This window comes from Castanea sativa, chromosome 6, assembly GCF_040712315.1.
Source record: "Castanea sativa cultivar Marrone di Chiusa Pesio chromosome 6, ASM4071231v1".
Classification (NCBI taxonomy): Eukaryota; Viridiplantae; Streptophyta; class Magnoliopsida; order Fagales; family Fagaceae; genus Castanea; species Castanea sativa.
The window spans coordinates 22,190,033-22,204,387 of record NC_134018.1 but is presented as its reverse complement, the minus strand read 5'-3'; the positions used below and the strand labels follow the sequence as shown (position 1 = coordinate 22,204,387).

Sequence of the window (14,355 nt, the reverse complement as noted above, 5' to 3'; positions counted from 1 at the left end):
CGAACTTTCTAATCTTCTTAATATATAGAGATATATGCCATATAATAAAAACTTATAAAAAAAAATTTAAGATTTTTTTAAATATAAGCAGGATGGTTTGGGGTGTGGGTAGGTGTGGGTGTGAGTGTGGGTGTGGGGTAAAAATTTACCCCCTTCCAAATTGTTTGCAGGGTGGGTTAAACCCGCCCTATCAAGAGCGGGTGAGGCGGGTTTAAATAGTCATTCCTATTAATAGTGGGTATGATTTGTAATTTAGCCAAAAAGATGGGCTCCATATAAAGAGAGACACGTGGACACAAATGGTATTGTGAAAGGTATAAAACGAGAAGAGAGTTTGGGGTTCCAAACTCAAAACTGGGTGCGTTCTTAAATCTGAAGAGTGGAGAAGCACTGCCTTCGATTTTATAATCCGCGATTTCCGATTCCCTTAAACCTTCCTTCAATCCCAACTCATTTTTCATCGTCTAACTCTTAACGTTTTTGGTTTTTCTTTGTTTTATATGTAATTTTGATTGTTGCAGGTAAGGTAAGTGACCCAGATGGGAAAATCCTCTTCTTCTTCCAAGAAAAAACGCTCCAAGAATTCCTCTCAGGTTTTTACTCTCTCTCTCTCTCTAAATTTATTTATGTTTACGTAAAAACTTTGTTCTTCGATTTTCTGTTTTACCTTTCCATTTTCTTGAACTATAAAAGACTAACCTTTATTATGGTTCTTGGGAAAATTCTCTAAAAGAATAGAAAATCTAGGTACTGAAACTTAGGCTTCTTTTTGTTTACTGGGTCCCCATATATATATATATATAGTTATAGTATTTAAACTCTGTTGAGATAAGTGGATGGATTAAGAATATTGTGGTTCAAGAAGATTTGTTTTTGAGATCCTAATTTATGGGAAAAAGGAAAAATAAATAAAATTTGTATTTTTGATTTAGTTTATTTGTGTATCTGTTTATGGGTCTTTGAATTTTGTGTTCATAATGGCTACTAATGTATGTATGCACGTGATTGTCACTGGTTTAGGGTCGAACAAGGAAGAGAAGTAAGAGTAGGAATAGGGTTAAGAAATATAATAAATCCAAGAAGCTTCGCCGCCGTGACGATTCTCTTTTGTCGGAAGAAGATGATTCGAAGATTTCTGTATCAGTTTCATGTTCTAGTTCTGAGGATGATTATAAAAGTAGAAGGGCTCGTTCTCGTACTCGGAAAGATGTGAAAGGTAGCAAGAAGAGGGCTCAAAGGCGCTCTTATAGCTCTGAAAGTGGTGAGGAGAATAAGAAAAGGACTCGAGGGCATTCTCATAGGCGTGAGAGTAGCGAGGAGTCTACTCGTGTGAGGAAGAAAATTGGGTCAAAGAGAAAGGAGAACTCTGAGGTTGGGAGGAAGACCCACAAGAAGAAGAAGCCTAGGAGAGAAGCTAGTGTAAGTTCCATGAGTAGTGGGTCGTGCAGCTGCTCAATGTGTCAGGTTGGGAGTACTAGCAGTCATGAGAGAGAGTTTGAGAGACATAGAGGCCGGTCTGAAAGAAGAGAGAAAGAGAAAAAGAAAGTGGAGAAGGTTAGAAGCGAAACTAAAAGGATTAGATATAGATCAAGGAGTTGTTCTTCATGCAGTCGGAGTATTGAAAGTTACAAATACCCAAGTGAGGACAAAAAGACAGGCGAGAACAATTCGAAGCGTCTGAGATCAGTTATTACAGTAATGGAAGAGGAAAATGAAGACAGGGTGTCAAATAAGGATGAGTATAAAGAGGAGATTGTATATGACAATGATGATTACCCTTCATGCAGAAGCAATGATAGTAATGATGGGGGATATAAGAGGGAGCTAGATCATCACTCAAATGTTGCAGCTGCGAAGAAAGTGAGGGTAGACAATGAGAAGGGAGAAGAACCTGTAATTTCTAACATCAGAATCTCTGAACTTACAGAAAGTGGCAAGGACATTGAGAATCAATACAATGGATGTAATCCTAACAGCAGTGGGGTTGGGAGAAACAATGGTGTAAAAGGAAAAGTGGCCGAGGTTTCTGGTCATGCGAATGGTGACGATTTGGAGTCAATTTTAAGGCAAAGGGCTTTGGAAAATTTAATAAAGTTTCGAGGAGGGCGCCATACAAATGCAAATACTCCTGCAAGTAAGAAAGATAAGAATGACGATGATGTGAAGCAACCATCCACTGCAGAAGCTGAATTGGTTCAAATTAATCTCCCTGAGGATGGTGCCAAAATTGTTGGTACAAATTCTCCCCAGGAGGATGATGCTAAATTGAAAGGTGCAACCAAAGAAGTAAGAGAGATCAGAGTGCCTGCACTGAGGAGAGATGGTGCTAAAATCGTTGGTACAAAGTCCCCCAAGGAGCATGATGCTAAATTGCTAGGTGCAACTGAAGAAGTAAGAGAGATCAGAGTGCCTGCACTGAGGAGACTTTCCAACTTTGTTTTACGAAATGATGAAAAGATTCCAGATGGGAAGGATTTGGGCCATAAATCTGGGTCTGCTGAGCAGGAATATCCTTGTGCACCTGATCAGGTGGCTATTACTGAGAAGCCCTATGAAAATGTCAATTCAGCTGTTGGTTCTGTAATTGCCAGACCAAAGTTGGTTACACCATTAGCGAGGCAAAATTCATTTAAAACTCACACCACTCTGAAGCAAGCACCCACTTCAGGGGGATCTCATCTGGCAAATGTGTCGGTTGCTGGGAAGACTTTAGGTAAGAGTGCTGCTGAACCTGCTCAAACTGTGAGCCCAAGTAGCAATAATAGCGATGAAGACATTACAAAAGCTAGTGGTTCTGCTGCTCCCAAGTCATCTTCTAGTGGTAATTCCATATTAGCTGAGAATAGTACAAATAAACCACAAGGGGAGGCTACAGAGGGCTCACAGTTTGAGCAGAAGACAATGACTGTGATGCGGGGTGGTGAAATGGTGCAGGTAGGTTTTTCAATCTAACTTACGTTATTCTTTACTCTCCAAGGAAGTATCCTGTAACTGTACAATTTTTATAGTTTAATATGTTTAACCGCTGCATATAAGGTCTAAATATTTTTGTGCAGGTGAGCTACAAGGTTTACATCCCTAAGAAAGCCTCTGCTTTGGCTAGAAGGCACCTAAAGCGCTGATGTTAGAATCTGCAAATAGGGTGCACTTATCTGAGAGCTTTAAAGCCCCAGGTGATGGTCATCTTGCTGGCTTCAATGAAGAAGGCATCTTGCTGATAAATATATACATTGCAGCTTCATAAGCGAAGAAATTTTTGGTGAAATTTTATTTATTAATCATTAATCAGTTCGCTAATGTGCCTCCTGTGGTCATCTTAATGACCCAACGGTAAAGTCTCGTATTGCCAAGTGTGTGGGTTTCGATCTTGATGATGTCGAGCTCCGTAATCATTTTATTAAACTATATTTGTTGTGATCTTTATATGATTGGATGGTTACCTTGGGTAGCATCACTGCATTCTCTTATATAGAGTTCATAGATCTATTAAATCTTCAATTTTAATTTGTTTTGTTAGGAGTGACTTGAATGAACACATTGTGGATTTAATCTCTCTTTTGAATAAAATTATTTTCTTAAAATGAAAACAGCAAGGTTGTTGTTTAGCTCTTTCCAGCAACATGTTAAGTGTTATATATTTGTTGAGCTGTGATTGCTTGCAATGACGGAGCCAGGACTTAAAGTTAGGGGAGACGAGTCTGTTGTTGGCTATGTGCGGCGGCTCCAACCTCTGACTCTACTACCACTATAAGTTGTTTGAGGGATTTTTTTTTTTTTGGTGTGACTTAGATATTGCTGCTGGGGAAAGGACAAAATAATTTTATTTAAAATTATTTAAAGGGCCAGGTTTTTTGCGATGAGTGAAATTGGTTAATTGGGCTTATTTTGTTTTAGATTTATTATTGGTAATTTTTGTTGTGTTAATTTTTTGGGCTTGTATATTTTATTTTAGATTTTAGATCTATTGACTTTTTTATGGCGTTTAGAGGAGGAATGCTAGAGCTATAAACTTTTTACAAATTGCTAAAGTAATGAGTGGTTATTAGTAAGTCAAAAAGTGGTGTAAGCAATAGGCCAAGTGTGAACCAATATGAATTTTCTACCTCAACAGTTTGTAAAAAAGTTGTAGAAAAGTTTGTGGCAGTAAAATTACTCTTAAAAGAATTAATGATATTATTAAATGGGGTAAAGTGTAATTTTATAGTACAAAATTGCTAAAACTAATACTTGAGGATATACTAATATTTAAAAAAAAAAATTTGGGAGTTGGGGGGGGGGGGGGGGAGGCCAATTGCCCCCACGTCAAAGCTTGCCTCCGTCCCTGATGGCTTGTTATCACGTAATCATTCATATCCATGAAGTGTGCGTGATTCTAGTATGAGTGCACCCGGTGCTCCCACCCTGCCCCTTTCACCTCACCCTTTCTCTCAACCACATCCTTTACAACTCCCACCACCACCACTTCTTTCCTCTTTCCCACAACACTTTCCACTACCTAATGCATAAGCCTTTCCGCCTTTTGCTACCCCAAATTGTTTCCCCACATCCAACACTATTTCATCCTTACACATCCTATCCCTCTCCAACAGCCTTGCTATTGGCCAAATCAATTTGGTTAGTACATACGCCAACATACACTAACTCAACCATCCCTACCCATTAAGAACCTTAATCCTCCTACGTTGCAACCCTCACCTAAACTCAAGTCTCATATTTCACAAGCTAAGCCTTCTCCTTCACCTAGGGGAGGGGGAATTTTGCTTCTTTTTTGTTTGTTTGTTTGTTTGTTTTGTTTTGTTTTGTATTGACACAAAGGCCTTCTTCTTGGCTTTTGATGGAGGTTGTATGGATTCTTATTCCATCAATAAAAAATGGGGCAAGCATCATGGTTCTATTCAGGTTGATAGATCGGGTTTGGATTGGATCATTGCATGCTTGGTAGAGTTATGCTGTTGCGATTTTAGCAAGCAACTTTTTTTTTCAAACAGTTTCTTGAGAATTATAAAATTTTGGAGTGTTCTAGTAGGTGGAATAAGGGTGGTTTTTTGTGGAAATATCTAAGTATCATAATGGGGCAAGACGTGGTTGTTTGCGTGTCCCAAAAGGATTTCATAAGTGTGGCTAGGCTTTTCTTGAAAGGAAGTGGAGTGATATTTTCTTGGGAAAATCAGTTCCTAGGCCGAGGAAGGAGGTGGCTGCCAGTGGTGATGGGTTTGTAAAATCCACTGGTAATCCAAGGAACCATGATTGGAAAGAAATTAATAAGCACGTGAAATCAGGAAGTGATTTAGGTTTGGAGAAGCAATTTCCTAAACATTCTGGCAATTTAAATCAAAAGGAGAGATTTGGGGGATTCGATTTAATTCAAAAAACAAATATTCCAACTCACCTTATATCTAGCCGCCTAATGCATGTATCTTCTTTTAAGTGGACTCAGACCCATTTTTCTTTAAAAATTTATGTTGACCTTGAAGGTAATGGCCAACAATTGGTGAAGTGGGCTAATTTTGTTCACCTACTGGGCTTGGGCCTATTAAGCAAGCCTAACATACCAATATGGCCAAAACCCAGCAGTTACAAACTGGTGCCTTCAACCACTTGAAAACACAAAGCCTTTCATGATCATGCGAGATGGGTGAAGGTTAGGGCTCCCACGACTTTGTCGAGAAGTCACAACTGGTGGCTCTTGGTATCGGTGATATGGGAGGGGATTTTTCAAGATCCAACGAGGGTCCCAATGTGGCTGTGGCTACAAGTTTTCGTTCAGTGGACTCTCCATGCAAGGACGCTGAGGTGGGGGTTTTTCTTGCTGTCTCAGTTGCCGATGTCCCAGTGATGGACTATCCAATTAGTAGGGTTGAGGGAGATTTGTGTGTTTTGAACTCCGATGGACAATCTAGCTTCACTAATCCTATGGATTCTTCAATCGTGGGGTGTTCAATGACGCATTCGATGTCTTCTAGTATGCTTTGCCATCAATCTTTGTTGAAACAAAATCGTTTCTCTCCTTTTTTTGAGTTGGTTTCTGATACTTTTGAAGAAGAAACTTTGTTGTTGAACAAGGTCAATCCCACAGGGTTAGATAAGGATGAGGATGATCGAAAGTTGCTGGAATTTGTACCTTTGGCTCAATGGGATCCTAATGGGGGTCTGGTTTTAATGATAGAGGAAGGTGACCCAAATGACATTTCTACGAAGGATGACTTGGAACCTTTAGTTTGTGTAAGTAAGATGGTTAAGGGCTTTGGTAAGTGGGTGGGTTTCCCTATTGATTCTTGTGAGAGGTAGTGTGTTGATTTCTTTCAACGACTTGAGAAAGTGTGGGAGAAACAAGTTGTTGCAGGTAGTCTTTGCCACACTACTTCTTCATCTAAAAAAGGTATGAGGGAATTACGAAATATAGTTTCTACAGTTAATTATGATGGGCAATCTGGTAGACAAACTAGAAAGGTTGTGAATTTAAGTGGGTTGGTCCTCATAAGAAGGACATTGTTAAGAATTTACTCAAGAAATGGAAGTGTGATATAGTGTGTTTTCAAGAAATCAAATTGGACTATACCAATTCTTCTGTTGTGAAAAGTCTTTGGGGCAGCCATTTTAAAGACTGGGTAGCTTTAGATGTCGTTCTCACAAGAGGAGGAGATCCTGTGACTTGGGACACAAGGGTGTATGAGAAAATTGTGTTGAGGACTCTTTTTTCTCCCCCACATGGCATTACTTCATTGGCAACCCACGCCACATCAACATATTATTAACTTTTTGGGTAAATCTCTTTAAAACCCAAAATAAGCTCATATCTCATTCAACTACATGGATTGGGCTCACATGACCCATGAGATCCTTACTTCAAGAGGTGGATTCATGGTCCACATTTCCTCTTCATTAATTGGGATCATAATCCCATGACATCATCAACATCAACATATGGATCGTGCTCAAGCAATGAATCAAAGCTCATATTACCTCTCTCGTATTCATGGAAAGTGGCTTCTTCAATAAAAGCCCATATTGACACAAAATGACAACAAAACTAAAGGTACGTCATCTCATCTTCAGCTTATGATCCAAGCTCATGAGTCTCTTTGGGGAAACTTTGGTAGTCGTAGTTTGGAGGGCCAAGAGGTATGTCTAGTTAAGGCTGTCCACGGGTCGGGCCAGGTCGGGTTTGTGCCCGACCCAAACTCGACCTAAATGCATCGGGTGGGGAAAATTTTAACCCGTAACCGACCCAAATAGAGTTTTGGGTTTGCCAATTCGGGTCATATCGGTTCCATATCGGTTGGTTTCGGGTTTGCTGAGGTGGAGCAAAATCTGGCCAGATTTTGGCTGAAATATTGCCGGATCTCGTCAGATCTGGTCGGATCTAACGAGATCTGGCCAATATTTCCCTATATCTATAAAGATTAGGCCGAGATCTTGATGGATTTGGCCGAAATCTGCGAAAACTCTTGATTTTCAACGAGGGAAGAACAGCTCATCGGGCGAGTTAGGTTTGTCGGTTTCTCAAACAGCCAACCTGAAACTCAAACCAATGGTCTCAGGTCCTTGTGCCGGCGACTTGCGTCCAACCAAAACCAAGCTTTGATCGGGCGGTTTCGAGTGAAGATGATCGGGTTCCGGGCGGTTTTTCGAGTCCGAGAGGGTCATGGACAGCCCTATGTCCAGTAAAGCTCCAAAGGTTTAAAGTTGACAAAAGAAACATGTTGCTTAGAGTGTCTTTTCCAACTCCCTGAACTCAGATGGTCAGTGTGTAACGGGTAAAATATGGTAAGCCTCTCTTAGCACATGACACTTAAAATGATAAAACTCTCCATTGCTCTTTTCCTAAAACTTAATATTTATCATATGACAAATACTCAATATCTCCAGCTATCTAAATGTTGAACAAATAACTATTCATTCAATCTCCAACTGTTGCTATACAAATTTAGAAACCTAAATATATTATTCTACATAAACTATATTACTACTTTCAGCTAAAATCCAACTCAAACAAATATATAAAATACCTAGCTGCCAAATATATTTAATCTCCAAATATATTTTATATAAAATATATAAAATACTTAGCTGCCATCTGCCACAATCAGACCAAATATTCCCTTACCAGTAGCTTGAGCAGAGCATTAAATGCTCTTCTTGCTCACCAAGATTAAGTCACAATACAATGAGACCTTGACTATATCTCTAAAGCTTCATTAACTATCAATCAATCATTCTATTACTTACTAAAAATGTATTGTAACAAAATCTTGGACAAAAAATATAAACATTTAAAAAAGGAAACCTTTCTAGCAAAACACCAGTAGTATGTTCAACATTTGACACCTGGCTGAAAGTGACATCACCAGGCATTTAATGCTCAAATCCCAGCAGCCAACTACTATACCCAAAATGGCAAGATACCCTTTATAAGAGATCTTACTATTTTCAGTCAAACCCATGAAATAAATGCTGAATATTCTCTCCAGCAGCCTAACATCATCCAAGCTGACCTCATCTACTTCTACCCTAAGCAATAGCTATCTTATGACAACTGTGACAGCTTTTTCTGACAGTTAGGACAACTTTTTCAAAACAGCTAAGACAACTAACCTAGCAGCCTTAACATTACTGAATTTCCTCATTTGGCTAAAAACCAAAACCAACTAAATAAACTATTTTTTTCTTGCTAAAATGCTTTCATTTTCTGTTGCTCTTTCTTCCAGCAACTATTACCCAAAATAGCAAGAACACCTTAAAGCTAAACATATCATTTTAGGTCAAATCCTATGATGGATTTTCTAAAGATTTATTGCTGATTGGGATAGATTTTGGCTGACATTATTTGCTAAAAATCCCCCCTTAAGAACAACTCTCTCATAAACTTCTCTATTCTCAATCCCTCTAATTATCTTCTTAAGCTCTTAATGAAATTCTAAACTTCTGAGTTTTTAGTTTCCAAATTAGGAACTAAACTCTTCAGCATTTAGCTCATAACTGCGCTTCATAAGCCCTCGTCCATTCTCTAACCAAAAATCCCAGCAACATTGCTAAACACACTACAACACCATTACTCTCTTATACTCATTCTCTCACTCTCCATATTTAGAAAATGCATCTATCTTGCTGCCCATATCTCTAAACATCTCTTTTTCCACTTCTCTGACACAATCTCATGCACATTTACTACACCATTACATATAACACACCACAACTCTTCCAAAATCCACTCTCATACTTTCTCACTCTGAAATTCTACTATTTTACTACCCATAGGCACGTCTCAATACTCCTCTACCTCTTTTATGAAAGTCCTTCCCATGAAAGGCATAAACTTCTAATACTAAAGCCCATCTCATAGAAGATACCAAGATATCAAATCAAAGCCCTTATCCTAGAAGGCACAAATACTTCTTACAAAAACCCTTCTCATGAAGGCACAAACCTATCTTACAAAAGCCCTTCCCATGGAAGACAATAATGTTCATAGCTTCACAATATCTAAAAGAGCATTATCGAAGGGGAAATTCATTTAAGTGCATAATAAAGGGAACAAACTTGACCAGCCTCTACATACAGTTGGACATACTCTCTCTGCCTCCAGTTGCACCCATTTTTCCCCTTCAATCTTGAAGTTATCATGGCATACTGCCTCTCCACCACTGGAGTCATTTTGCTGGAATGCTATCGACTCACTAATGCTTTACAGTTGGAGCTACAAACCATACGAAGATAAGTGACTTAGCTTCCATATCTTTAAATTTACATCATTGAGTACATGATTACTCCACTTTTAAATACGTACTACTTTATTTCAACTACTATAACAACTATTAATCTAAGCTCTTATATCAAACACATATTACATATTTATTTAACCATTATCATGATTCTTAGACTTTGGGATTTATACATTTTGTAGGCCTAAAAGTATGCCGGTAGCCATTGGACTATGTGGCCCAATGTTGAGTTCTGGATGCAACTCCCCATACCAACCCGAGCCTAGCAAAGTCACCCCTCTAGCGGACAACAAGTGGCCAAGCAACGAAAAAAAAGGCCCCCAAACATATTGATTGGGTGATGGGTAGCTTTTCTGTTTATGTCCTGTTGAAGGGTGTGGCAGATGGTTTTGTTTGGTTATGTATGGGAGTGTATGGCCCAGTTGACGAATAGATAGAGTTTTGGTTTCAGTTGATTGGGAGGACCACTTCTTGGATGTGATTCAAAGGCCTCTCCCTTGTGTGGTTTCAGATCATTGTCCTCTTCTTGTAGAGGCAGGTGGCATGGCGAGGGGGAAGAGTTCCTTTAAGTTTGAAAATATGTGACTTAAAGTAGAGGGTTATGTGGATCAAGTTTGGTTCTAGTGGAATGGATATCATTTTGTGGGGCCCTCTAGTTATGTTCTAACATGTAATTTCAAGGCTCTTAAAGGAGACTTAAAGTACTGGAATAAAAATGTTTTTGGGGATGTGCATATTAGAAAAATATGTTTGTTTTCTGAGTTGTTGGATCTTGATATAAGAGAAGGGGTGCAAGTGCTATCTATGGTAAACAAAACAAGAAAAACAAAGATCAAGGCAGATATCGAGTTTTTAGCTTCCTTGGAGGAGATTTCTTGGAGGTAGAAATCAAAGGCTTTGTTCTTAAAAGAGGGGACAATAGCACTGGGTTTTTTCATAGGCTTGCCAATTCAAATAGACGAGTTAATACCTTAAGGGGTGTGGAGGTCAATGGCATTATGTATGAAGCTGAGTCATACATTTAAGATTTATAAGAGTTTATATTAGGAACCTGAATCTTGGAGGCCCACTTGATGGGTTAGAATTTGCTAGTATGGATGAGTCTGATCGATTTTCACTTGAAAGAGAGTTTGATGGGTTAGAATTTGCAAATTTGGGTGATGGCATATACAGTTGTATCTCTTTCTTTTCTTTTCTTTTTCACTTGGAGGAATTGGTTGGGAACTTATTTTTCAAATGTTTGGAATATGGTACTAGCATGTCTTATGTGGTAAGTATGAAAGGAACGCAATGCCCGATCTTTTGAGGACATTGAGAGATCTATAGATCTGTTGAAGACTTTGCTAGCTAGGACTTTGTGTTCTCGTATTTGGGGTCTTACACATTGTATTTCCTTGTCTGAATTCCATATCTCTATTAGACTTTCCTTTTGATTTGATTATATTTGTCTCAAGTGCAGTAAGTTTACAATCGTAAACACATTGTTCTTTTCTTATCAACAAAACTCTTATTACCTATAAAAAAAAGCTTAGGGAAGAATTCATGACTCATTAGCAATGGGATTAGTACTTCATAATTCCACTTGGATTCTAAATGGATTAAATAGGCTAAATTGCAATTGCAACCTCTAACTTTACTTAAAATTCAATTCAATTTTCTAATTTCACTTTCACTCAATTCAGCTATCTAACTTCCAATTTTGTTCAATTTTGTCCTTCTATTAGTCTCTAATAGTATTAATTTTCAACTTTGTTCAATACAAAACTAAGTTGTTATTAAGTTCCTTAACGACTCAATTATGACAGAAACTAATGAGAGGACTAAAGTGAACAAATTCGAAACTTAAAGGACTGAATTGAATAAAAATGAAGTTAATTGGCTGAATTAAATTCTAGGCAAAATTAAAGTGTGCAATTTGTAATTTATCCAATTAAATATTTCCCAAATGACAACTCTATGATTAATGGTGCATTAATTTTGTATTTAATTTGATAAAGTGGAGAGACCAAAGATGATTTGATTCATATGAGAATAGGGTAGATGAAGTGGAGAAGTACATTAGTAGTATTGTGTAATTGTATAATACCTATTAAGTTAAAAGGAAATTGTTCATAAGATTGCTATGAGACCACCTATGCCCTTTGGTACTAATTGTTGATCTGTTAAAAAGCAACATATTCATAAAATAAGTATAGTTAAAATGAGAATGTTAAGACAAATTAGTGAAACTAAACAAAAAGGTAGCATTCAAAATGAGAAAATTCGCTTTAAAAAAAGAAGAAGAGATCCTTATTGATGAAAAGATAATGGAAAGTCGCTTAAGATGAGTTTGGTAATTGTAAAGTTGTGATTTTCAATTTAGTTTTGTTGGTTTTAATTCCATGTCAAATTTTATTGTAATTCTTCAATCATTATTTACCTATATGTTTGTGGGATTAAATGTAATAAGTTCAGTGTGGAAATTGGTGAAGAATTGGTAGGAATGACAAAATTATCCAACCTGGGGTACCCAACCCTAATACCCATGAAACAATAGGAGTTGGTTTGAGTTTTAAAAATCCAATCCGTATAGGTTTAGGGTGGGTGCGGGTATAAGGCATACCCGCCCCGAACCCAACCCGTATACATGCAATATTACTAAAATACCCTTTGTGTGTGTGTGTGTGTATCACTAACTATTCCTATTTTCCAAACCCTAACCTATCTTAATCTCAATCTCTCTCAGCTGCCACCCTCAAGCCCTCACTCACATTCAATCACTCTCACCCACCCTCACGGCCTCACTTTCACTCTCACTCTCACTCTTACTCAACCGCTCCCTCCTTCTTGCGTCTCCACCTTACCGTCGATGCCAACGCCAACCACCCCCCTCCATCACTGACTCACCATGACTCACTTTCATTGACTTGGGTTCATTCTCCATTTTTTTTTGGGTTCATTTCCTCTCTCATATTTATGTTATTGGGTTCGTTTCTAATTCATCTTATATTCTTCTAGTTAATCATCATAACCTGGGTTGTATGATGTTTCTGTTATATATTGTTTTTGGTTTCTAAAGGGCATGGTGGGTGGGTTAGGGTCCTGTGGGGGCCCATAGGGGTAGGTATGGGGGCAAAAAGAAAAATTGTTTAGTTAACAAGGCAAGTTTGGGTAATGGGGGATGGGTGACAGGGTGGGTACGGGGATAAAGAAACCTGCTCCAAACCCGACCCATTGTCGTTCCTAAGAACAGGATATTTCAAAACCGCCTCGCGAGTGGTGTAACCCGCAAAAGGCCACATGAGGAGCACATTTTGGAAAGTCAAAAGACTTAAGTGTCAGAGGTATTTAGCAAGTGGCTCGTGACTTGACCAACTCGCGAGATACATGGACAGTTGTATGTGAGTGCTTTATTCATTTCTCTACACATTTCTCTTAGTTTTCTTCACTCTCTTCCCTCTCTAATTCCGTATCCTTTTAGAGGCTCTTAGCCCAAACACAAACCACACACATTCTGAGTGTTGTGAGTTGATCTGAAGCATTTGGGAAGCATTAAGTCATGCCAATATTTGGTGGATTTGCGGGATCCAAAAAGCTAGTGAAGACAAGGCTTGGTGAAGTCCGTTGGTAGCTAAGACTCGAAGGGTCTGAGTACAAAGGGTAGACTAGGCTTGGAGGGTATATTTTGTAATTCTTGTACTCCAACTTATTTACTAGTGGATTGATTCGGCTTGGAAGGCCGTGGAGAGGTTTTTATGCCAAGCACTTCAGTTTTCCTCTTCAATAACACGTAGCGATGTTCTTTTGTGTTTGCTTCTCTCTTCCCTTTACTAGTTGTGTTTATTACTTAATTGTAAATTATGTATGCCCATGCACTAGGTAGTAGTCCTAGTTGATTGCGAATTGATTACTCTTGTTCTGCATTTAATTGAGTAGATTAAAAGCAATCCAACCATAATTTTAAAAATTATGGGGTCTAAACTAGCTCTTGTATTTGTTACATCGAGCTTTCAATAATGTTCATAGGAGAGCAGTTAATATACTAGTAAGAAAGAGTGACTTAACTCAAGTTAAGGGAATGAAAAAAGGTAAAATGAAAACCAAAAAAATGGAAAAAATAATAGATACTCTTAGAGTATGGTGACATGGTACTTCTTTATCTCACATTCATAGTAGATCCCACCATTAATTTAATTAGTAGGGTTCACTGTGAATGTCAAAGAAGGGGATACCATTTCACTTAATACGTAATAAAAAATATGACATTAGTTGAAATAGTGAAAAAGAAGATGTTAATTATGAATGTGCATAGGTTGGATTGGAGGGGTTTTTTCAACCCACTGTTTTAAAAACTGGACTGGACTGACCGATTTGACCAATTTAACCGGGAATCGGATACCAGTCTGGTCTGGTAAAAACCAATAAAAACTAGGTAAAACAAGGGAAAACCAGATAAAACCGAGAACCGGAAGCAAATCCAGTTTTGCCTCCGGTTTGGTTTTAAAAACTATGTTTGAACCTAACCCATCATTGTATGGTTGAGAAATTCCCAACCTAACCCAACCCAACCCACATGAGTTGAGGTTAAGTAGCTAGGTTGTACTTATATGTTTCATGTTTTAAAACAGTTCGGGCTTTCGTAAATTGTTTAACC

At 38.2% G+C, this 14,355-nt stretch overlaps 1 protein-coding gene across 1 annotated transcript; it reads left to right on the top strand.

The window, feature by feature from the left end:
* Window positions 1–334: 334 nt before the first annotated feature.
* LOC142640852 (uncharacterized) lies at window positions 335–3,587 on the top strand. Its single transcript, XM_075815152.1, has 3 exons — window positions 335–593; window positions 1,021–2,934; window positions 3,057–3,587. Exons 1-3 carry the CDS (start codon window positions 540–542, stop codon window positions 3,120–3,122), a joined length of 2,034 nt encoding a protein of 677 aa, XP_075671267.1. The 5' UTR covers window positions 335–539; the 3' UTR covers window positions 3,123–3,587.
* Window positions 3,588–14,355: the final 10,768 nt, after the last annotated feature.

Coding starts and splice junctions, on each gene's coding strand:
- LOC142640852 (XM_075815152.1), top strand. CDS start 540: ATGGGAAAATCCTCTTCTTCTTCCAAGAAAAAACGCTCCAAGAATTCC. Junction 594..1,020: donor GCTCCAAGAATTCCTCTCAG/GTTTTTACTCTC, acceptor TCACTGGTTTAG/GGTCGAACAAGGAAGAGAAG. Junction 2,935..3,056: donor GGGGTGGTGAAATGGTGCAG/GTAGGTTTTTCA, acceptor ATTTTTGTGCAG/GTGAGCTACAAGGTTTACAT.